At 42.1% G+C, this 23,738-nt stretch overlaps 1 protein-coding gene across 1 annotated transcript in view; it reads left to right on the top strand.

Annotated features, from left to right (window-relative positions):
* The window catches only part of FBXL7 (F-box and leucine rich repeat protein 7), a 171,820-nt gene continuing 150,171 nt past the window's right edge, over positions 2,090–23,738 (top strand). Inside the window, exon 1 of the mRNA XM_021387466.1 lies at positions 2,090–2,625. Coding sequence (XP_021243141.1) covers positions 2,589–2,625 — 37 coding nt within the window. The 5' untranslated portion in view covers positions 2,090–2,588. The remainder of the gene's footprint in view (positions 2,626–23,738) is intronic.

Here is a 23,738-nt window from a genome sequence, read left to right as displayed (position 1 = left end):
GCACTCAAAAAGCATGTTTGAAGCAGACACTTACGTCAAAGCCTGTCTACACATAGGACCAAGTCCATTTAATATTAGTGGTTAGTAATTAACTGGTGATTACAGAAAATTATATTTTTAGGCTAATTCACATTGTCTTTCAGAAGAACCTCAGATGGCAGTTTAATGAACCTAGCCCCAGAAGTCATGTTGTTCCTAGTCCTCTGGTTTGTGAGAACTGAGCAGGGGCTGTAGGCATCTTGAATCGGGACCTTTTCACAGGGAGAACCCTTAACAACCTGTTATTTCACAGGATTAGAGTGTAATTAAAGTTGTCTGATGACTTGTCAGTTATTAGCACTGGTACTTGTTTCATCTTGAGTAATTAGCTCACCTGTTGATGAAAATGCATAATTTTTCAAGTTAAATACCCACAAATCTTGAAATTTTAGAATTTTTTTGTAGTGCTGTCAGTTTTTAAGTTCTAGGCTCTGCCACATGGCTCATATTGCCATTTGCAAATGTTGACAAAGACATTATTTGTTCAAAATTATCTGTATATGCAGTAATTGTCTAGTGTGTGTTGGGATAAATTTGGAAAAATGGGCTTTTTTATATATAAGAATGTAATGTGCTGAACGAAAAACCGTTCAGCCTATGGTTAAACTCAAATCATAATTGAAGCAGTTTGTCTTTTTAAGTAAGGATATACAATGAAGTAGCTGTCAGTCAGCTGTACATTGAGGATTTGTATTAGCTACACCAGCAGAAAAGCCAGGACAGCAGACACTTGCAGAATGTTACTGTTACAAGTCTGGAGCACAAGTCTTATGAAAAGTGGCTGAAGGAAGTAGAGTTGTTTAATCTGGAGGAGACTGATAGGAGTTTATAATCTTATCACTCTCTACAACAACCTGGAAGGAGGTTGTAGTGAGGTGGTGGTTGGCCTCTTCTCACAGGCAACAGCGATAGGATGAGGGGGAATAGTCTCAAGTTGCACCAGGGGAGGTTCAGGTTGAATGTTAGGAATGACTTCTCCAAAAGGGTGGTCAGGCACTGGAATGGGCTGCATAGGGAGGTAGTGGAGTCACCATACCTGGTGGTGTTCAAGAAATGTGTAGATGTGGTACTTAGGGACATGGGCAATATTTTGTGGTATGTGGATGTGGACTAGATGATCTTAGAGGTCTTTTTTTTAATGATTCTGTGATTATATGAACAGCTACAAAATTCTGAAATCCCTCCTGTAACAAACCCAAGACAGTCCCAGGCTGACAAGCATGCTGTGTGGTGCTCTCTGTTCCCCAGACCGTGCAGCTGGCAGGCACAGGCCCCTCTCCTGGCGCTGGGGGCTGCCCTCTGCACACATCTCCAGAATGAGGCTGTTACATGGGTTCATGAGCACCTATGGTACTCCCTGCTGTCGGCTAATGCAGGTGCTGCTCCTGCACACTTGTCCTTTTCCTCCCTATGGCCTTCCTGTAGCTCAGCGGGGGCTGCCCATAAGAGGCAATGTGGTGGTCGACATAATGATTCTCAAATCCATTACTGGCACGAGTCTCCTTTGGTAAAGGCTATATGACACTTCTAGTGTCCCTTATGCCACTGCTTAAGACATGTAACGCTCCGCTAACTGACATCTGTAGTGGCAGCTGAGTCCACACCAGGCCATTTTGTAGCTGTTGTCGTGATCTCTGGGCTGAACATACACAAGTCACAATTGCTTGTGACCTGGCTGCTTGGCTGCTTTCCTGTGTAAATTTATCTTAGGGAACCCGCTTTAGCAGGGGGCTGGAAGGTGCCATGACGAGATGGAGACCAACTTTTTACATGGCCTGATAGTGATAGGACAAGGGGGGCTGGTTTTAAACTAAAAGAGGGGAAATTTAGATTAGATGTTAGGTGGAAATTTAGGTTCGATGTTAAGGTGGTGAGATCCTGGCACAGACTGCCCAGAGAAGCTGTGGTGTCCCATCCCTGGAGGCGCTCAAGGCCAGGTTGGATGGGGCCCAAGGCAGCCAGACCCGGTGGGTGGCAGCCCTGCCCACAGCACGGGGTTGGGGCTGGCTGGGCTTTGAGGTCCCTTCCAGCCCAAACCGTTCTGTGATTCTACAATGGAGCCTCTGCGAGCTGCAGGACCTACTCAGGGCCCACCAGAAAGTTAAAGCAAGTATCTGAGGGGCCCAGACGCCGCCCGCCCACTGGTCTGGGGGCACCACGCGCCTGTCCCGGCGCTGGCCACCCTCAAACCGGGCGCTACGTCTTTAAAGGCCGGGGCCGGGCCTAGGTTTTCTCCCTCCTCCCTTCCCCCTCAGGCCCGGCGGTGCGGGGCGCCGGGAGGAGGCGCCTGCTGCTAACAAAAGTCGGCGATCGGCGACTGTGCCCGGTCTCCCTGCCCGGCAACAAGTGGCTGGAGGGGGCTGCCCGAGCTGCGAGGAGGGAGGGGAGGAGGAGGAGGAGGAGGAGGAGGAGGGGAAGAAGAAAAAGAAAAAGAAGAGAAGCGCCCGCGCTGTGCAGCGGGTCCCGTGGATTACAACTGGGGCAGGGAAGGCGCCTTCGCCTCGAGATGGTGGGCGGCAGGGAGCGGCGGTGAGCATGAAGGCGGCAGGATGGGCGCCAGCAACGGCAAGCAGTACGGCAGCGAGGGTGAGCAGAGGGAAGGGGGTCCTGGCTTGGGGACAGCCATAGACTGGGGGGGAACCCCGCCGCGTCGCCTACTGACTGCCCGCCTCCCCCATCCCGAGGCGCAAGTCGCGATAGTGCGGGAGTTGTTGCGATTGAGTTGGGATCGTGAGGCTTTGTCAGGCTTCCCGACACAGGGTTCCTATATCGTGCGGTATGCTGTATGACTGCTTCCTGTCTGAACAGAAAAAAAGAGAAGAAAAATTCGCTCCGGGAAGCGGGTGGGGGAGAGTTAATGTTCTCCAGCTGTTATCCGTAGGTCCCGCTCCTGCCATTTCGCTCCGGCAGAACTGAGCGCGTTGGGCTGTCGGTCCCTGGGAGTTGGGCTCGGCGCCTCTGCGGGTGCCTCCCGACGGGGAAATCCTGCCTTGTCCCGGGATGTGAAGGGTTGCCGTTCTGTCGCGCCTGGTCGCTTGCAAATGCCGTTGTCGAGGGGTTTGGGCGTGATGCTGGGAGTAGGGCTGCGCCTGTGGGACAGCAGGAATGTTTTGAGAGTGGGAGCTGGCTCGTTGCGAGGAGGAGGGCAGCTCTTGCACGGGCGAGGAGTAGCGAGCGAGCAGGGTGCTTGGGCTGCTTCATCCCTCTGCTCCGTTCAGAGTAGGATCAGCTTCTGGGACGGCAGCTGCTTGCGGCACTGACCATTGCGTTGGTTGAAAATAGGAGTGCTGGAACAACAGCAACAAAGAACAAAACTGTGGCCAATAGTTTGGTCTCTCAGTTCAGGTCACTTGTACCGTACATTGCCAGTGTGCTCTAGGTCTGGGTTTCCTGGGAGCTTCTGCACAGCGTCAAGTACTGTGAAATGTTGCGAGGCTCCTGATCTCTGCTTTCTCTCTGGGCGATGGAGAATAGATCTAGATTGATGAAAGGAAGCCTTCCTGATCAGGTACTCTGTTCCCATCTGGGGCCTCTGGTGCCATTAGCAACCAGAGTACACAATTGCTGTAGAAAGCTGCTTTTAACACTGTGTGATCGTGCTCCCAGTGGAGTGGTGGCACCGTCCCTCTTTGAGGAAATGTGTCCCGTTATGCTGTGCCCTGAGAGCGACCTGTGTATCTCGGTTGAAGTCCATAGAGTGCAACTTGTAGTTAGGTGCATAACTTTCAGCTTAGTGTGCTTTGTAGGCTAATGTCATACTGCAGCATGCGTTACTCTAGGGATGGAGGGAAGTATCTCAGTTTAGCTAAACTTCTTTGGTGGTGTCATCTAGTTCGCTGCTTGCTGATATCTGAACTGGGATTTCAGGAGGAAAATTGAAAATTATTTTTAAAACTGCTCTTGCTTTACACAGTTTTCTTACTCTTGTAAATCTGTAGGAAATCAGGAAATTGTCTGCTTAAACTACTTGTAATATCAAAGGTGAGGAGACAACTTGTTTCAGAGACTGAGCGAATAATTCCTGGCACCTCTGAGTATATCTGTTTTCCACAAACTTCGTTCTGAAACGATAAAACCTAGTCTGAACCCATTTTAAATGTCAGTAGAATTGCTTTTCTGAGAAGTGGATGAAGTATGACCACAACTCCCATTTTCAAAGGGAAAGAAATATAGCATACCAAATTTTGTTTACAGGAATTTACCTGGCTTTAGAAGTAGATAACCGAATGTAGTTTATTTTGCTAGTCATCACTTGGTTTTTCAAAATGCTTCCTTATGGGGATTGGCTTATGAGAGCTTGTTTCTCTAGAAAAATGTAGAGCTTGAGATTTCAGGCTTATCGTAGTGTGCGGTAGATCCTGAGTGATGTGTTAAAGCTCAGAGCTGGTCTTTCTGAACCTGTTCCAGCAGTCAAGTCTGAGCAGCATGACGGAAGCTTGCAGGTTACTGGAGCAAGAAATCCATTTGAGCATGGAGCAGTTCTTCTGAGGCTTGTGCTGATGTGGTGGAAACATGGGGTTAGTTGTCTTCCCAAGAGTGCTTATTGTTGTCCTTTGCTTTCTTGCCCTAGGGGTAAATCCTTCACCTTTCTGTCACTGATTTAATTCTTTGCTTGATTTGTAAGGGGAGGCGTTCCTAGCTCATGTCTGAGAATGGAAGGAGCAGCCGGTTGCTGCTGAAGCATTAAAAGTCAGGGTTTTTTTGTTCAAGGAACTCTGTTTAAAATACATTTTTGAGGAGAGCTGCAGCTGAATAAATAAGGCACGATTCCTGGCCTGGAGATGAGGAGGCTGGAGGGAAGCATATCCCCCCCCCCCCCGTGTAGTGCTGGGCTGATCAGACACCTAGCCTTGCTGCGTGCGGCCAGTGGTGAGGGAGGGAGAGATGGAACGGCAGCTAGGGCAAGGAGATGGATGCCCTGAGTCAGCAGCCTTGCTGACAAGCTGACTTGTTTTTCTTCTTGGATTTGCACATGTAACTTCAGAAGGCTTAAGTGGAAACTCTTTGGGAATTACTTTAACCCAGTTCTGGTTTTGAAAATCCTTCTCCAAACTTTTTTTGGAGCACTTGCTGTTCTCAAACCACTCAGAGGGGTAATTCCCATGCATGTCCACGTGTTGTGCTGATGTGAATGAGGGAGCAGAAGCCTTGGCCCATCACAGGTGGCAGCCACAAAGCACGGGTGGCAGGGTTTGTGAAAGTGGCTTGTAGAGCTCGTGTAGCATGGGCTGGTATGGGACAGTTGCAGCTTTCCTGGAACTGCGTTGTTTGCCAGCGTAAGGCACAACGGTGGAAGATGACCATTTGTGTTCATGTCAGAGTAGGTTGCTTTCTTAAATCCTTCCCTTCAGGAGAGGGAGAATGTTCCCAGTCTACTTTACAGACCCAGTATTTAAGACTTGTATCCTCTTTGTTGAAGCTGCTGCTGGACACTGCTTGTGAACTGCGCTGCCTTTGCTTGCAAACGAGATCCCTCTTTATGTGGTGCTGGTGACATTGTGTGAAGAAATCTTGTTCTCCAAAAATCCTATTGTTAAGGGCCTGTAGGCCTGTTAGGATTTACTTCCCCATAACGTGTTTGTAGATGACTTCACAAGCAATGCTTATGTCAGGTCTGAATAGCAGTACGGCATGGTGGTCTTGTGCTAGAGAAACTGTATTAGTGATGAGTAAGGTTTTTATTTAGAGAGTTAATTCATAGCAGTTCATCAACTTTTATCAGTGGTTTATATTGTTTTTTAGAACCTGAAGTGCCTCACAGAATATTTTAATGAAGGTAAGGGAATTGAAAAGACAGTAAAACTGCTTTATTGAATTATTTAATGATGAAATTGTGACTTCTCTGCTGAGTTGTCCTCTCTGTAGACTGCACCATCAGTGGCCAGGTAAGTTTTTGAGCCCAGTGTTTGTTTTTCCACCCTATAAAGCTTGTAGAACGAAGAGCCTCATCAGGTTAGGCACTAAGTGTCTCCCAGGCTGTGCAGTTTATTCCCACTTGGTTTTCATGTCTGAGTTGAGTTTGTGTTACTTTTTGTGCAAATTTCCAGAACTTGTGCTCTGACAGTGGCCAACAGTTGCTAAACAATAGTGATGGTTGTAAATGCTGGTGAGGGTAGGCTTTTCTTATGCAACTTACAACTGAGCAATGCAAAAGGATTGTCTTTGTGTTTATGCAGTGTCTCCAAATAGTAAATTTTCTCTAAGCTGTGTGCTCGTGTTAGTTCTTGTTGTTCAGCTCACATGGTTGTGGGGAGGTGGGAAGGGAGGGGCAGGGTCTGGTGCTCTACTTCACTGGGCTGCTGCTTCCAGGTTCTCCTACTTGTGAAAAGTATCTGCGTACACTCAGAATTGCCTGTGTGCTTTCAAGTTGAAGTTGCTGCTCCATAAATCTCCTGAGTACTTAGTTTTCTGCCATTTTCCATCCTTTGGCTACTTCTGGATTCCACACTTCTGCTAACAATTCCTAACTAGGAGTTGGTTTGATTCTTTGTGGGTCTTGTTTGTGTTAGGAAAGTGACTGGCAGAAGGCAGCGGATGACATCTGAAGGCTGAAGTACACAAGTGGTTTAGTTCTGTTATTTGTTTTGTAGTCAGCCATGCCTGTATTCTTTAATAAATTAGGGCAACTTTAATTCAGGAGTAAAAACCCTTCAGAAGTACAAAAATGGGTTATGAATTGTCAGTAGAAGTTTGGCTTTCTTAATACAGAGATGAAACATGCAACCTTTTCTGGAAATACAGATGTACAGCGTCTGACTGGAAGAATGTGCTGTTTGTTGCTCAGCATTTAGGTTGAGTCATGTAGTATAGCTGTAGCTGACCTCAGAAAAAAGTTTAGTTGGGTCTGATTATTTCCCTCACATCAGCTACAAGTCTACCTGTGTGTCTTTTAGCATATCCACCATATTAAGGATGGCTTTCTGAGACTTCTGTGGAGGAGCTGAAGAACAGAGGAGATGCTATCAACTTGATATTGTATGCTGTAGACCATTGAAGTTGCCATTCATCGCACCCTTACGTGCTCGCCATTGTGGCGTCTGCCTCTGTAGATGTCTACTTACAGAGGAGAAGTTGGCAGAGACTGTGGCCATTCTTCTCAAGGAATTAGTGATGTCTGCATATTGACCAAGGGAAGGGTTTTACCTCCAATAAACTCCTAAAGCAAGGCAAGCAGGATTCAACCATGATGATCAGAGAAATGCTTCAAAATATCTTCTGTAGAGAGGCATGAAGTGCTGTTATCGCAGAGACTGAATTGTAGGAAAGTCTGGAATGTGCACTGTTTTAAATGTTGCCTTGAAGGAAGGTTTGAGTCAGTTGGGTTTGGCTGGGTATTGAAGACAAAGGCTTCAGCTTGGTGCTGGCAGCCAAACTCAACAACAGCCTTAGTGAACATTTCTTAGTAAAATACACCTCGTCACCCTGCATACTTCATAACTTCTGCCTTAAATAAGTAAATGGAGGGATGGGAAGGAACTTGCTGGTTATTTTTTTTTTCCATATGCATTTCTTCTACTCCACTAAACTGAAATCTGTTTGAAGAGTGTGTTTCTGTACAACTTGGGGCTTGACACATTGGTCTCTATTCGAACTGGGTAATTATTGCAGCTGTCAGCATGGCACTGGGAATCTTTTTCTTTCCTGTGCTCAACAGGACTGCTGAAAATGCAACCCCAGCTTTTATATATATATGGCTCTCTTTTAAACAGTGGAATCTATAGCAGCATATCAGCTTCTGCTCTGATTTTTGTGGATCTTTGCTCAGGGTCGAGGGCTTGTTTTAACCCATCTATGCTGAGAATTGATATATCAAAATGCTTAACGTAGCATTTGGAAACTAGTGGGGTAGTGACCCTTGAACTGAGGAGTCATGTGGTTAGACTTGTTGCCATGATATCCCTGCTCTAGTAGTGTTCATATTAGTGAAGTACTTAACCTGGAGCTTTGTACTGCAAAGCACTGGGGGCATACTGGGGTAGTAAATCCTTCTGAAGAACCTTTCTGGAGTAAAGGGAGAAGCAGGAAGCTCTCTTTCATGCTCGTGTTTTGAATCAGGAAATTCCTGTCTACAATACATAAATTTGTCATATCAACATCTTAAATCACATGACTCTTTTTCTTTCTCAGAGATGCGTGTACAAATGTGTATAACAGCAGGAGAAATAGTATACTGAAGTATTCTGAAATAGTGTACTAACTTGGGGGAAGGATTTTTAATAATCTTTCTCAATGAATCTATTCTAAAACTTATTATCCTTAATTTCCTTTGTTTCTCTAAGCACATGAATGAAATTTGCAGGTAATGCTATGAAAGTAGCAGTTAAAAGCTCGGATGTCTTGTTTTAAGAAACAAAAAATAGCATGAGAAGCTGGAAATGTTGGAATAATATCAATGGTAGTTCATCAAGAAAAGAACTCCTTTTGATCAAGAGTCAAACAGACTGGTATGACAGCGAACGGAGAATGTGGATCAGGTCTAGTTATTGCATCAGGAGGGTAATCTTGTATGACTGCATGTACTATGAAGAAGCAGACCATCTGTTTAAAGCTCTGGTGCTACTATGTTACCAGGGAGCACACACACCTAAAGATGTGTGTGACTGGATGGGATAGAGGGGTTTAGTCTGTTTTTTCTTAATTATGTTTAAAAAAAAGTAAGAACATTACTTGGACTAGTATTTCAATTAAATCCCATCCTTGCAAGGCACCAAAGCTGTTGTGAGAGTTGATGAACAGACAGCGTGTCTATTTGATGGTAACTTACAATGCTCATGAACTCTTATGAAATATTTTATTGTTTTCTCACTGCACAGTGATGGTAGTACTTGATCTAAGAAGACACTGCTGGAGTGCAAGACAAAAGACAACAGCTGTTCACCAACAGAAGTACTGCACAGTACTACCTTTCTACAGTACTTAGTAAAACACATTTCTATTCTCCATTTTCCATTTGCCTTCTCTCCGACAGTTTATAAGAAAACTTCTTGTGGCATCAGTGTAACTTTTTATTTGACTAAGATGATAGAAACAATAAGCTATTGCTGAAATATGTGGTGAAAATTGTTGATGTTATACTACTACGACTCATGCTTTTAGAATTTTTGGAACCTTTGGATTTATTGAGAGGTATAAATAAAAGCCTCAGAGCAGTGGGATTTCAATTCCAGTTAGCAATGCTAGCATTAAGTTGAAACTAACAATATGCTTTTGTATGTCAAGAAGATCTAGTAGTTGACCTCCCTCCTTGAGTTCATGTTTGATTGTACTCTTTTGTAGCCAACAAGCTTGAGGACCCTCATCTGTTTTATAGCAGGGCTTGAGAACATAGGTGCTCTTACTGCAGAGCCTTTTGAGGAGTTGCTTTCTTATTCTGGAACATTGGACTGCCAGTGGAGATCAGCACAGGCAGTAACATTACACTGCCATTTCCCGATCAACTCCTGGCTGTATCTTGATGTACACTTTAAAGCCTGAAGTACGAAGATAGTATCTCTGAAGATGTCCAGTCCAACTCCAGCTCAAAGCAGAGCCAGCTAGAGCAGGCTGCTCAGGACCATGTCCAGACAGATTTTAAGCATGTCGAAAGATAGAACTGTTACGATGTCTCTGGGCAGCCTGTTCTACTGCTCAGTCACCCTTAGAGGGTGGGGGGTGAGCATGGGACAAGTTTTCTTATATTAAAATGGAAGCGCTTCTATTTCAGTTTGTGCTCATTTCTTCTTGTCTGTTTGCTGGCTGTCACTGAGAAGATTTTGATTCAGCCTTTGTTACTTGGGAAGGCCCCCTCCGCCTCGAACTTTCTTTTCTCCTTGCTAAGAGGTCCAAGCTCTGTCTGCTTTGCCTCACATGCTGGATGTGCCAATGCCTTCATCTTTTAAGCTCCTTGCTGGACTTTCCCTAACATGTCCATGTCTCTCCTGTACTGAGATCCTGACCTGGACACAATACTCCAAGTGTGGTCTCATTGGTGCTGAGCAGAGGAATAGGATCACCTCTCATGCTGCTGGCAGTGCTCTTCTCCTTCCTGAAGACAGGTGATTTTTTTTTTTTTTTTTTTGCTTTCATGCTGTCCTTGAGAACCACTCCCAGTTGCCATGACCTTTTCAAGATAGTTAACGAGTTGCCTTGCCATGGCACGGGCCAGTTTCATCAGTGCTGAGAGGTGCATCTGGTCAGATCTCATGGGTTTATTTCTGGTTCAGTTCAAGTGTTCCCCAGCTCCATCCTGTTCTGCTGTCTGCTCGCATGCACGGAAGGTGCTACCGGACTTTCAGAAGCAGAGTTGAACTGCAGCAAGTTCTGGCAAGTGCTAAGGCTGTCTTTAATTAGTTGATTATTTCTAAAAGTGCTTTGTAAACTCGTCTGCAGCTAGTTTAGAGATTATCAGCTGTTTGGTGGGTTTTTTTTTTTTACCTTACAGTAGTAAGGTAGAAGTCTTCCTTTCCACTGCTGAAAGAAACTCACTCTTCAGATTGACAGTGCTTTCCCTGGGAACAAAGTAGAAAGATCTTCCCAAGACTTCTGCTGGTCAAATCTGGCTCTGTTGCTTTTGTTGTCTCTGGCAACATGAATGGTCTTTGCTTTTAGGAAAACCTTCCTACTAAGTTTTGCCTGTTCCAGAAGGGAGAGCTATCCCAGGAACACATTTTTGCTATTCTAGAAAATGGAGATTGTTGCTTTAATTAATAAGTTATTTTAGGATTAGTCATGGTAGGAAATAATTTTCTGTATTTCTTAAGTTAATGTAGCCATGACTTCATCAGTTCCTGGTAGAAATAATGGAGAGTGATTTTACTAGAGATTTGCTTCTTTCTACATATTCTAGAATTGAATAATAATTAAAAAAAAAAAACAGAACCGAAATCTCCCTTTTAAATTATGTTGATAGATGTATGTTAGTATTCAGGCATAGAAGATTTCATTTAAAATTAAAGTTGTGTGCAACACAGAGGAGCATCATCTGGGATTTGGTACATTATACTACTTGACAGTGGTATTAAAATCAAAATGTAAATTCCAAGAAGCTATCTTTAAATTTAATTCACCTCTTGGTATCATCAATTCCATGAACGTTTCTCTTATATAGGAGAGGAGGTGACTTTCCAGTAAGATGGAAGGTTGCATGTCGTATGCTGTGATCAAGTCTGTGAAAGTTTTTGGAATCAGAACTATACCCAGTGTCTGAATTAAAATGTTCAGACATGAAAAATGTCACCCTTAAATTTTTTTCCCAAACCGTTTTTCTTTACATTCGTATGTGTAGAGTATACAGCATAGTCTGAGAGGAAGTTTTCATTGGCATTTGTTATGCACGGGTAGAGTATTTTGCTTATGCCTTTGTTTCTTTTGGGAAACTCTTCCTATTTATTCCTTTGTGAGTGTACCTTTTGTCGCACTATTTAGTTGTCTTTATGGGGAAATGTGAATGCTTGTTGTGAATATTTTGTCTCTTGCCAGGAACTGCTGGAACAAAGGTGAATGTGAAACTTCCTCTCCTTCAGACAATTACTAATCTTTCCCACTTTGGCTTCAAGTGGCTGCATGCAAGAGTTTTTCTCATAACTGAGAAATTGTCCAACTGTGAATGGCCTCACAGCTTATCAAGAAGTAAGGCAGGAACTGGGAGTAAGCGGAAGGGTTAGTTTCTGCTTGGTTGTCCAGGAATTTATTGATTTGAAGCATTGTGTTTTAATTAAGGGCTTTGGGGGTGATGTCATTTGCTTCTCACCATAGGATGTCAAACTGTATTTCTGTCTCCAGCAGCTGAACTAAAATGACTGTCCAGCATCTTAAAATTGAACGTGTTTCTCTAGTTCTGGGTCAGCAAACGCAGTGGAATTAAAGCACCCTGTCACCTACCTATTCTGAGCATGGGAGGAAATGTTGGCAGCACAAATTGGACAGAAGCGAGCATCGCAGGCTTGTTCCTTTCTGGGTTTCCTGCTTTCATTTTGTCAGGTTTCATTTTCTATAGAAAATTCATGCCTTTCTGTGGATAATATCTCCTGCTTTTCCCTCCCAACCTCCCCATCCTTCGCTGAAGTGTAGGGTTTCTTAATTAAGTCCCTACATGAGCAGCAGCATTCCTGGAAAGTGAAGTTCAGCTTCCATAGGATTAGCTTCTAAACCAGAACAAGTCTGGTCAGACATAGGAGCCTTTAAAGCAGGAGTGTTGGCAGTTGGTGGCTGTGTGGTTTGTCTGTTAGTGCCTTTCAAGCACTGATTAATCCTATCCATGTTTTCCTCAGTTTTCTTCTTAAATCAGATATCAGCACTTGGCTGTAAGGAATGTGGTAGGTAGGACACAGAGCCTGGTCTTTCTGTGAATCATACTATTAATTGCTGTGCTTCTGAGGATTGCCATCCATAGTTTGGAGTGACTGTGGGTGGAAATGTAAGACAAATTGTGAAGGATTCTGAAAATTTAGGAGGTATTTTGGAGCCAAGACCAGGTTTTTAACTGTGCACTTAAAGAGAAGAAAAATCCTTACACATTCTTGCTTTAACCCTGTAATTGCTGGCTTATGGCTAGAAAGTGGAGCGTAGACAAAATCTCTTAGAACCAGTAGAACTCATTCTTCTAAGTCTCCCTTTAATGTTAGTTGAAGAAATCCTCTATTTACCAAGATCAGGAAGTGGTGGTACTTCTCCCTTGAAGAACCCTTGAGTCTGCTGGCTCATTCCCAGAACAGCCATTTTGAACAAGATGGTTGAAGTTCTTCATCTCACATGCTGGATTATTTCAGTAGGTAGTGTTTGCCACTAGAGTTCGAAAGCAAGTTCAAAGAATTCTTGGGTTATTACTGATTTCTAATCTTCTTTAAGCATACTCTTCAGAAACTGAGGTAATAGAGGAATTGTCTGTGACACCTTTACATTCAGCATGTCCAAACTGCCCCTGAAGCCCTCTGCAATTCCTTTTTATCTCTCTTGAGCTATATTTTTCTACAGAAAGAAGAGGCTTCTTGATAATGCTTGCAGGTGCTACACATCACCTGGTTGGGTTTTGATCTCTGAGTTTCTGTAGCATCTAACAGAAAATAATTTTGTTAAAGGCAATAAGAGCTGCTATCTCGCTGCTATCTCTTTACCACTCTCATTGATTTGGATGCATGTTGCCAATAAATATTGTTGATAATTAAGCAGAGTTGTAGGAGAATTGGGGACTAACCTTCAGTTGTCAATGACTGGATGTCAGAACTGAGAGTAACAGACCTGTTCCACCTTCTCTCCTCCTCTTTAGGAACAGTAGATACTCTCTTTGTTTGAAGTTGAACTTAGAAGCTCTTTCCCAGCATTTACTACATTGTGACAGCATAATACTAGTCCAGTCTGAGGATTTGTTGGAAAAGTGTGTTGTAAACTTGACAACAAGAGGTTTTGAGGAAAAGGTTCAGTATAATCTCAAATGCAGCCAAGAGCTCTAAGAAAGGATATGTATAGATAGAAAATGAAGATTTTTTTTTTTCCTAGGCTGTCTCTGTTGGATACCTGCTGAAATCTTAATTTAACAAAAGCACTGCTTGAATGAGTGCCTTACAGACAGTAGGTCAGTCTGTTTCACTAGATAATTATCTAGTGAACTGACTGCTTTTAGCTATGCATGTGCCTGGATGACAGAAGATGGTGAAAGATGAGCAAATGACATCAAATGATCTCTGCTGTAGCAATGTCAAAGCAGTTTGCTTCAGTTGGAAGAAAGAGACCTTATCTCATGGTGTGGCTGAGCCTGTCATCTCTCAAACAAAAGCGACTGCTTTTTTTCAGATGGATGCTTCTTTTAGGTAAAGGACTTAGCTTCATCTTAGAAAAAAAAAGTTATTAAAAGATGAAAAAAAAATAAAAAAAATCCCCTACCTTAACATGCTAATTCCCGAGTTTAGGTTTGGAGTTTGCCTGCTAGACAGCTGGAGTCTTGTCTTAAGGATAAGAGAACTATAATGAGAGCAGTACATCTTGGACATCGTCAAAGCAGGATGAGAGAGAATAGAATTAACAACAAAATTATTCAGAAAACTAAAATTTGAGATTCTGTAAGGTCAATGTACACGACAAGGATGTTATGCATACATGACATACTGTGTTGTTGATATTCTGGCCTTTTAGTTTAACAGTGTAGTATTCAAAAGAAATTGTATTCACAGCTTGCTGCTTCTTGGTGTATGTGCTAAGTTAATGAAACTTCTAAAATTTGAAGCTGTGGACATTCCAGTGAGAATCCTCAAAGCAGGTTTCTATCTGGTTCCAGTAAAAATGGCTTTGAGGAATTAAGGTTGACAATATGACTTTCAGTGTTCTACAGTTAGCTTTGACTTTTGCCATCTGAAATAGAAGGCTTCTTTTTTGTAATACTACATTTGAATAATAGAACTGTATTGTCAATTTTTACTGTTAAAATATGATAATATTCTGATAGGGAAAGTCAAACGTACTGAATTGTATCCTTAAGTAGGGGGTGGTCAGGAAAAGCCCTCCACAAGTGATATGAGAATGGAATGTGTTGAGGCAGCTGGAATCCAGATTCACAATACTTCTCTTGAGAATATCTAACCCACATCAGTTACACAGGAAAGTCATTAAATTCTGGCTATCTTCTGAAATGCATCAGCTGAGTCTTGTTAAATCTAGTTGCCAGCAGACCAGAAACCAACTAATTGCATTTTTCATAAACATTTTACCATAATGTTTTCATAGCTGCAGTGGAGAAGGAAAAGAAAATGCATGCCCTATGTCTTTTGTCATAGGTCATGTTTGAACCTGAAGACATAGTCTTCTTGTAGGTGTTCTTCCATTCATCAGTGGGTTTTTTGTTTGTTTCTCTTAAAAACAAGAAGTTGATACCACCCTGCCCCAACAGGTATTAAAAACTTTTAACATCTTCATTAAAAGCAAATGTGACTAATATTTTAATGCCTAGACATTGCTAACACTAATGTCTATGTTGATATATATTATACAGTGCATTGAATAGACCCAGTGAAGCATGACAGCCCTAGTCTATTTATATAGGGCTATTCCTTTTGGGGAGTTAGGGGTTAAAATTAATTCACTGATGTAATGTGCTCCTTGTTTGCTGTCCTGTGCTGGAGATGATGACACCAGATGTAATAAGCTGAGCGTTCCCCTGGGACTTCCTAGTGGGGTATTCTGTGGTAATGGAGACAAGGAAGCTGCGTCTGGGCAGTGGTGGAGTAACACCTAGAATCTGGAGCTGTACAATCATAGCTTTTGTAAATATAAATTTGTTGTTTGCCTCCAGTTGCTGAAGGAGTAACTTTCATCTTTCCTTTCCCAGTATGTAGAAAGAGTTTGAGTAGCTTAGTATTATTTTTCTTGTTCGGTTGTAGTCCAAGAGACCTCAAGAATCTGGCACATGAGGCAGTCAGTTCTGAAGTGTTTTTATCTAAGTTGGAAAGAGTTTCATCAGTTTGAGAGGTAAATGAGCTTTTTGCAGTTTTTTTTCTATTACTTTGCCACTTACGGGAAGATTTGTATTGAAGTAAAATGAGTTTATCACTTGATAACTCAGGTAATCTGATTATCTTTTGTGAAATCTGACAACAGTTCTTAGATCAGTGACAGCCTGTGAGGTAAATAAAGCATTGGCTGTGGCCTTACATGGTGATAGTTGGCTGACTGCAACTGCTGCTTGACTCTGCAGCTCAGGTGATGCTTTTCTGGTAAGATGTACTGGTAGAGTTCAGACAGCACAGAGATGTTTAACATCCTGAGGTAGTACCCCTCGGTTACACCTCCTAACTGCTCAGAGTAAATTGCAAAGTGGCTAAGATGCTGTTTTCCTCTTGCTTATAGCATAGTTGTGCCTTCAGAGTGTAAGGATTTGTCTTCTACTATGTAGTTCTAGGAGTAGTGTGGGAGAGCGGGCACTGCAAGTGCTGGTGTTTTGAAAGTGTTTCTTGGGACCCAGACAAAAAGTCACGTCTGGAATATTTCTGTTTATTGTCTGTGAGAGGCACAGGAAATAAGAAAGGCCAACTGAACTACAGCAGCAAAAGGAAAATTTAGGAGTCACAGAACTGGGCCTTGCTGCCCGCAGTCTCTGTTCACATTTCTCATAAATCTGGTGACAGAACTAGGTGACAAAACTAGATAAAGGCTCCTCCACTCCGGAAAAGAGGAGGGGGAAATGAAGCCAGAGAGGGCAGAAGTTTGGAGCCAGATTATCAGGTAGAAAAAAAGAAACCTCTTCCCCTCAAGTCTTCCAACTCTGCAGGTGAGCTCTCAGTGAGCACCAGAGCTAAAGGTGAGTCTACAGGCAGGATTTCCTTTTGCTTTCACTTAAAGGTCTTGATTTTACTACTCTGAATCAGAGTTGAAGACAGTAGTGGAGGATGCTAAGGACTCATATGGTGCATAAGTGTGAGGAAATTTGTGTAAATCTCCAGGCTTGGCAAAATTTCAGTTACTTTGTGAAGATAACGACCTGCCAGGTTTGCTAAGTTCTCTTGCCTCAAGGCAAAGTCATTTGTATTTTCTGACTTCTGTTTTCTTGCAGCTGAAACTGTTCAGTCTTTAGGTTAAACAGAAGCATGCAAAATTTTTTTTTTAAATTTGAATCTGGGCGTTTGGCCATAATAAACAGACTAGAGTTGCTACTTCTTTGAACATTTAATGACAATAAAATAAATTGTTACAGAGTACCCCATGCCTCATTTGTAGCAAAGTACCACTTATCTCGGTGTTGTGTGCACATGTGTAATGTATAAATGCCATTTAGATTTGAACGCCTCTATTTTTGACGCTAACCTCAAGTGGTGGTTGGTTCCTTGGGATTCATTAGCATGCTTTCTGCTAACCCAAAACATGTACTTGACCTGTGAAAGCATGCTGCTGCTGTGGGGACTACTTGCCTTCTTCTGTAACACGTAGGATTTTGAGTATTAGCCCTTCAGAGCAGTCCAGTTTTATCAGTTTCCATCAGGGAGCGACTCAATGTGTTGCTGTTTTTTTTGTTTCCTGGAGTTTAACACTAATTCTTTGCTCTTGGGTCCCAAGAAATGTTGTATATTGATTGCGCAGGTGATGCTCATCTCTCTCAAGGATAAGAGCTCAGGGTTCTCTTACAAACTGTGTGTCCACTGATTAGTGACTGAAATTAAAATCGTACTGGAAATTATCAACAGTGGCAGAGGTAGTAATTTGATGAAAGGGGCTGCGTGGGTAAGACTGTAAAGATGCTTTTGGAGTACCTTTGCACAAACCTTGAGAATGCAGGTTCTGGCTGAAATAAGGGGTCCTTGGAGCCTGGAGTCCTGTCTTCCACTGGAGATCTAAATGGATTCTGAAGAAAGAGAATCAGGAGACAAACCTACCAGGTGATGTGAAGACATCTCTGCTGCTAGGGTTTCAGGTAACTGCATGAAGGGTTGTTTGTAAGAATCTGTAAGTTAGAGTTTTTATTCAGGTCTATGACTGATAGATGAAGTAGGAATGTGAGATATATACAGATGTGCTTTTTCTTGTTAGTTCTTAATTGCTCCTTATTTGCATGACTACAGCTGAAGCATTTAGTAGAAGTGAAATGCTGCGATTTTTTTGTTTTAAAATTAAATCCTATGAGTTGAGGCCATGTGTCTTGTAGTTATTTTAAAATGTTTGTTTCTGACACCTTGTGGTTGAGCCCCAGAGCAGCAGCAATCGGAAAAATTTCATTAGCAAAGGAGAGTCAATTTCTCCTTGTTGTGTAATGATGCTTTTCTGGCTCTGCTTTAAAAGTGTAGCCGTGTTGTGTGACAGTGTATTAACCTAGTTGTCCAAACTCTCCTTTCAAGATAAGATAATTAATCAAAACTCCATGAATCTGTGTTGAACTATAAAGGACCCTTCTAGGGTTCTGGAAATTCAATTTTGTCACGTGTACAATACATTGGATTTATGGACCGTAAGAAATAAAGCTGCCTTTTCTCAAGGCTTTTATTTTTCCTGCGTAAGCATTTTTATTGTTCATCTGTTTTCAATAGCTCTCAATAAAGGATGGGTTTTATAAAACATTTTTACAGTAAAACCTTTGAAGCGTATCGTTACTTGGGTTCATCTTACCCTGAAAAAGCTTTTTCCCAAATACTTTGCTTATATTACATGGGACTGTTGTATCTCCTAGCCATGTCTTGGACTGGATGGGACCGACTGGGACAGCTTTCACTTAGAGTGACTGTCAGCAGGTCTAAGCCTCTGTGCATACGTAAGGAATGCTTGTTCTTATGGGCATCTCTGCTCTGCTTGGAAGAAGCAAGACAACTTTTAAAATAGAAGTGAGAGCTAATCTATCAGATGACTTGATCAGCTAGTTCTAACTGGAAGTCTTAGGTCTGGTTTGGCTTACACTGGGAAAAGGGCATTTCTGGATATAATGTGTAATGGTTTCCTCAGATCTGGTAAAGTGTCCTTGGAGAGTCCTTATATTACTAGTATGGCTGTCTAATCTGAGATCGTTACCTGTGTAGAAGCTTTGCATGGGAAGAAATGTTTGTTGCTAGTGGATGTTACTATTTCAGCTAAAGTTTTGTAAGGTTGATCTGGCCTGTGAATTTCAAATAACTTGTGCAGAAATCCTTTATGGACTTGAACCTATTCCAGAGGTTTAAGAGGAATAGGAATGCTGGGCCTAAGTTTCCTCCTTGGTAAGGACAGAAGACAGGCAAATAGACACATTTACTATCTGTGATTATTGGCTGAATCCTGCAAAAAGGGGATTTTGTAGCTTGATAACAGCTCTGACTCAAAGCTGTTTAACTTGCATGTCTCTCTGTTTGCAATTATGTAATCCTGCTTAGGCCTGCTTTTTGTGAATACTGGTTTCTGTATAGTTAGCATTTCCTGCAGTATGAGGACAAAAAGCAATTTTGAGAGGTTTTTCCTTCACAAGGTAGGGTAGTCCATGTCTGAACAAATGTCCGATGGTAATGGCTGAACTCTTTCTGTAGGTCATATTTCTCTTCAGACCTAGTAGGGTCTGTTGCTCTCTCCTGGATTGTACTCTTAAAAGAAGAGTGCCAAGTACTCTAAATACCTTAAGGTACTTTACTAAAAGCTGAACACTCCCAGCATCTCCTGCTCTCCTCCAAGGAATACTCCTGTTACTGGCCCATTTGCCCATGTTTTGTCTCCTGGCAGGAGCAGCTTCTGGTAGCTGGATGTCAGATACCCGCAGGCATGTCAACATGGCTTTGCTTCCACACAGGGGAGTTGGTGTTAATATTTAAGATTACAAAGAGTAACTGGTGCTTGGAAACACCAGCTGCCTTGGTCCTCCCCATGTTAGGTCAGAAAATGGCTGTGACAGGTGAGCTAAACTGGGGGAACCTACTTCAGGGAAACTTGTCTTGTAGTAAGAGTCCTGAGAAGTTGGTTTTTTTTTTTTTATACTTGAATGTGTTGATTTTTAGGTGAAATGTTGATCTTGTAATTCTGGAAATACAGAAACAATGCAACTGCGAGGGCTGTTCTGAAAGTAATGCTTCCTATTTTATTATGTTGCCCCATGAAATCAGAGGCAGATCATAGAATCACCAAGGTTGGAAGAGACCTCTAAGATCATCCAGTCCAACTGTCCACCTATCACCAATATTTCCCACTAAACTATGTCCCTCAGTACAACATCTAAACATTTCTTGAACACCTCTAGGGTCAGTGACCCCACCACCTCTCTGGGCAGCCCATTCCAGCACCTGACCACTCTGAGATGTATTTCCTAATGTCCAACCTGAATTTCCCCTGGAGCAACCTGAGGCCATTCCCACTAGTCCTTCCGCTAGTTACATGGGAGAAGAGGCCAAACCCCACCTCACCACAACCTTCTTTCAGGGAGTTGTAGAGAGCGATAAGGTCACCCAGGAAGCTCCTCTTCTCCAGACTAAACAATCCCAGCTCCCTCAGCACCTCCTTATAAAGCTTGTGCTCCAGAGCCCTCACCAGCTTCATTGCCCTTCTCTGGACATGCTTCAGGGCCTTGTTGTCTGTCTTGTAGATGTTGGTGTTATGGCAGTAGAGGTTGAACCTTCCCACCAATATTCCGTTTCATTTTGTTGCCACTTGACAGATGGTAGCAGAGGGACAGTCTGACAGACTGGTGTCTAGCATGAAAGTATGTTTGAAGTAAAGGTGTGTTACTGAATTCCTCCATATGGAAAAATTGGCACCCATTGACATTTAGTGAATGTTTATGGAGATGAAAGAGTAATTGTGAGCATAGTGAGGCAGTGGGTGGTGTGCTTCAGCAGTGGTGACAGTGGGTCACCTCTGCTGGTACAGATTTTCATAAGCATGTTTTTCATTGCTGGGGAAAATGTATATCTAATGATGGTGACTCTGAAAAACAGTGTTTTGTAGCTGAAAATTTACTCTATCAAAATAGCATTATTACGTTCTTTGTATCAATTGTAGTTTCCATGGAAATAAAGTAGGAGGCATTACTTTTGGAGCAACCTGCATACTTATTAGTTAAATGTCTGGTCTTTATTATAAGATGGAATGTTGTAATGACTTGCCGTTCACTGATTCATTTAAAATAAATAAATGAAAACCACTATGGAAACTGTTAAGTGATTTTAAAAAGTAGTAGTGAGATGTGGTCTCACTTTGTGTACAGATCAAAAATAGTTAGACATATGGAAAATGACAATCTAAGCAGTTATAAGTGCTCTGACTGTGGCTATGTCATCAGAAATTTTTCCAGGCAGACATTCTGACTTTCTGCCTTGAGGTAATCAAGGTAAATATCTCGCTTGTTTTTCACAGCTTAACAATATAAAATTCCATATTTTATTTTCTGCTTTGTTATGCCTTCCATTAGGGAGTCCATGAGTGGAGGCTTGCTAGTGTCATGACTTTTGCTTGTTTGTGTTCTCTTCTAGTTCGTCTTCAGAGAATCTGTAGCAGGCACAGGACACTGAAGTTTAAGCAGCCAGTCTAGGCTGTTTTAATGCCTCTGCCATTTGAGCCAGCAGTAATCTATGAGCCCTGTAAATAAGTTGGTTTTATTCCCACTGATTTTCTTGTTCAATTGCATAGTTGGTGGAAACATCAAAAGTTGACTAGTAATTATGGTTGCCCCTCTTCTTTTAATGATTTTGCCTGAAGATCAGGATGGTGATAAGGGCAACCACACAGGACCCAAGTATTTATGTATGAGACAGAGCTCTAGCCTGTTAGTGCTTTTTTCTGAAGCAGGTCTGCTATGCTGTCGGAACTCCTGTAACTATTCTTTGTGTTCGTTGCAACAGCTTTCTCTTGTGCGTGAGTGTCTTCTCTTTGCTTTTAATTTACTTAATTTGCTTAATTTACTTAATTTGCTTTTAATGCAAATGTGGTTGCAGAGGTTGCATACCTTGCAAAGAATATGCAGATAGTAGTATTACAAACATAACTTCTTGCAATAATTGACATATAGTAACACAGGTATGGATTAGAAATTGCTTTATCTCTTTAATGAAGTTATTGAAACTTTTCAGTTGAAAGAGAAATGAGAATATATTCTCTTTATGTTAAAAAAAAAAACCTTAATGGCCTGCAGGTGGTTAGATTTTTGTGGAGATTTCAGTGTCCAGTTTTTCTTAAGTATCTGACTCTGTAGAGTTAAAATTACAACACATATAAACTTAGAATCTGATACGCCATATGGAATTAAATTTGAAGTTTTGTTTGCTACTTTGTCCAATAGAAATCCAACCCTAGCATCCAACAATACCTTACTGCAGTTATTGTATGCAGCGGAGAAACTTTTAAAAGTTTTCCCATTCTTGTAAGCTTTCATTTGAACATGTAAAGTGCTTTTAAAGACAGTGCAACCTCATATCTTCCCTGTAAATTGCATTGTCTGAAAACTGCTTTATTTAAAGAGTTTTGATGGACAAACATGCAGACCTTTGCAAATGTGTGGAACCCTACAGTGTTCGTATACCCGGACCAGGTGCTTTAGAAAATGTAGGTTAGACTTAAAACAAAAGGCTCAAGTTCTGTAACATTACAGCTGTTTTAGCTACTGATGTTACTGCTCTTACTGATTTTGTGTGTGCTCAGCTTTCTGTTTTTACATGTGCAACTATGAATCTTAGGAGTTCAAGTTGATTTTTATAGAGTTTGACCATAAATCATCACAGTGAGCTCTCTCTTGCCCTTGTGCTCTTGGTAACTGTATTTCTACTTCTACTTTCCTTCCCCCCCCCCCCCTTTTTTTTTTTTTTTTTGTGGAGGGAGGGTGATAGAGCAGTGTGGTAGAGTTTAGCTGCCCATTGAGGTGAACCTACCACACTCTTTAATGCTCTCTTCAGGAAAGGAGTGTATCTTCCAAAAGAGTGCCTTTTCCACTAATCAGAACCTGCAGGTCTTTGCTGCTTCATCTCCTCCTCTAATACCAGCAGTCCTTGCAAACCTGGTTCCTGAGAAGTGATATTAATTGCCAAACTTGCAAGAGCTACTGCTGTGATAGTCTGAATCTTCTCAAGTAGTGAGTCCTGCCTATCACAAGGCTTAAAGAAATAAAATTCATGCTCAGTTCATCAGTGTAACTCCTCAGCCCTTTTTCACAATATCCTTCTTACCTGGGATGTAATTCTCTGTTGCAGAGGGCTGATGGTTTGTTGGCTGTACAAAGTTCTACAGTGGCATTTTGGCTGCAGCCTCTCAGGTTGAGAAGCTGATGGTAGTGACTTGAGTGGAGAAGGGAGAAATTAAATGCTGATGGGAAATAAGATTGAGATAGTTAGCCTGATTTTCATCCTTTCTAATTCTTTTCTTGTTGAAACATAAGACAATTTAATACATCCCCTCCATTAGACTTGCTCATCTAGTTTTAATTAATCCTCTGATACAGCTTTCTGCTGGCGGGGGAAGGGAGGGGGTTGAAATGAAACTTGTCTTTGAGTGAACAAAGACTTGGCTGATGTGAAGAGTATAGTGAGTTGTTTTCAAGAGGGAGTCACCACAATGAGGATGTTCCCTCAGAGACCTGCCTTGAGTAATATTTTCATTATTGACTTTGAACTAATGAACTCGAGCAGTATGTGAATAACAATGGGAAGTGTTCCCACTACAAAAGGACTATACTATGCTACAGTAATGAAACACTGTGGAGCAGAAAAGTAGAAGTGGCACGAATTCAGTGGTGCAAGAAGCTGAGTGATGTATGGAGAGGGACTAGCCCAGTAAAATCTATGAGCATCTCACTGATTGAAAGCAGCTAAGGAGAGGGATCACAAGTGTGTTTCTTCTGTGAACTGTGCATGGATTGTCAGCATGGTTATAGTTGGAGGCAGGGGAAAGGCTACTGTGCCTCAGGGAAAGCATTTCTTGATTTAAATATATATATATATATTAGAGACTGTGTAAAAGATAATATTTAGAGGGCCTGAATGGCAGTGTTGATATAAGCTGGAACAACTGTAGGAAAATGATGTTACAGTGCTTGGAGAATGTGGTAACTCTACCTCCCATATAGACCTCTTTTTAAGACTGTGGTGTGTTTTGGACAGTGGAAAGAGAAATGGGACTTGTTTCCCAGAGGCTGAACCAAGTTGTGAGTGGATGTGCTTACTCCATACTTCTGGGGAGTCATCATTGTTTCCTCCATGAAAATGCAGGGGGATATAAATCAGTAACAGAGAAATAGGCTGAAAGTAGAAGTTATAATGCTTGATTGTGGTAATTAGGTTTCAAAATTAACTTCTGTTACCAGAGACAGG

Source organism: Numida meleagris, chromosome 2 (genome assembly GCF_002078875.1).
Source record: "Numida meleagris isolate 19003 breed g44 Domestic line chromosome 2, NumMel1.0, whole genome shotgun sequence".
Taxonomy (NCBI): Eukaryota; Metazoa; Chordata; class Aves; order Galliformes; family Numididae; genus Numida; species Numida meleagris.
The sequence above is the reverse complement of the archived record's forward strand: the minus strand, read 5'-3'. Positions and strand labels throughout refer to the sequence as shown.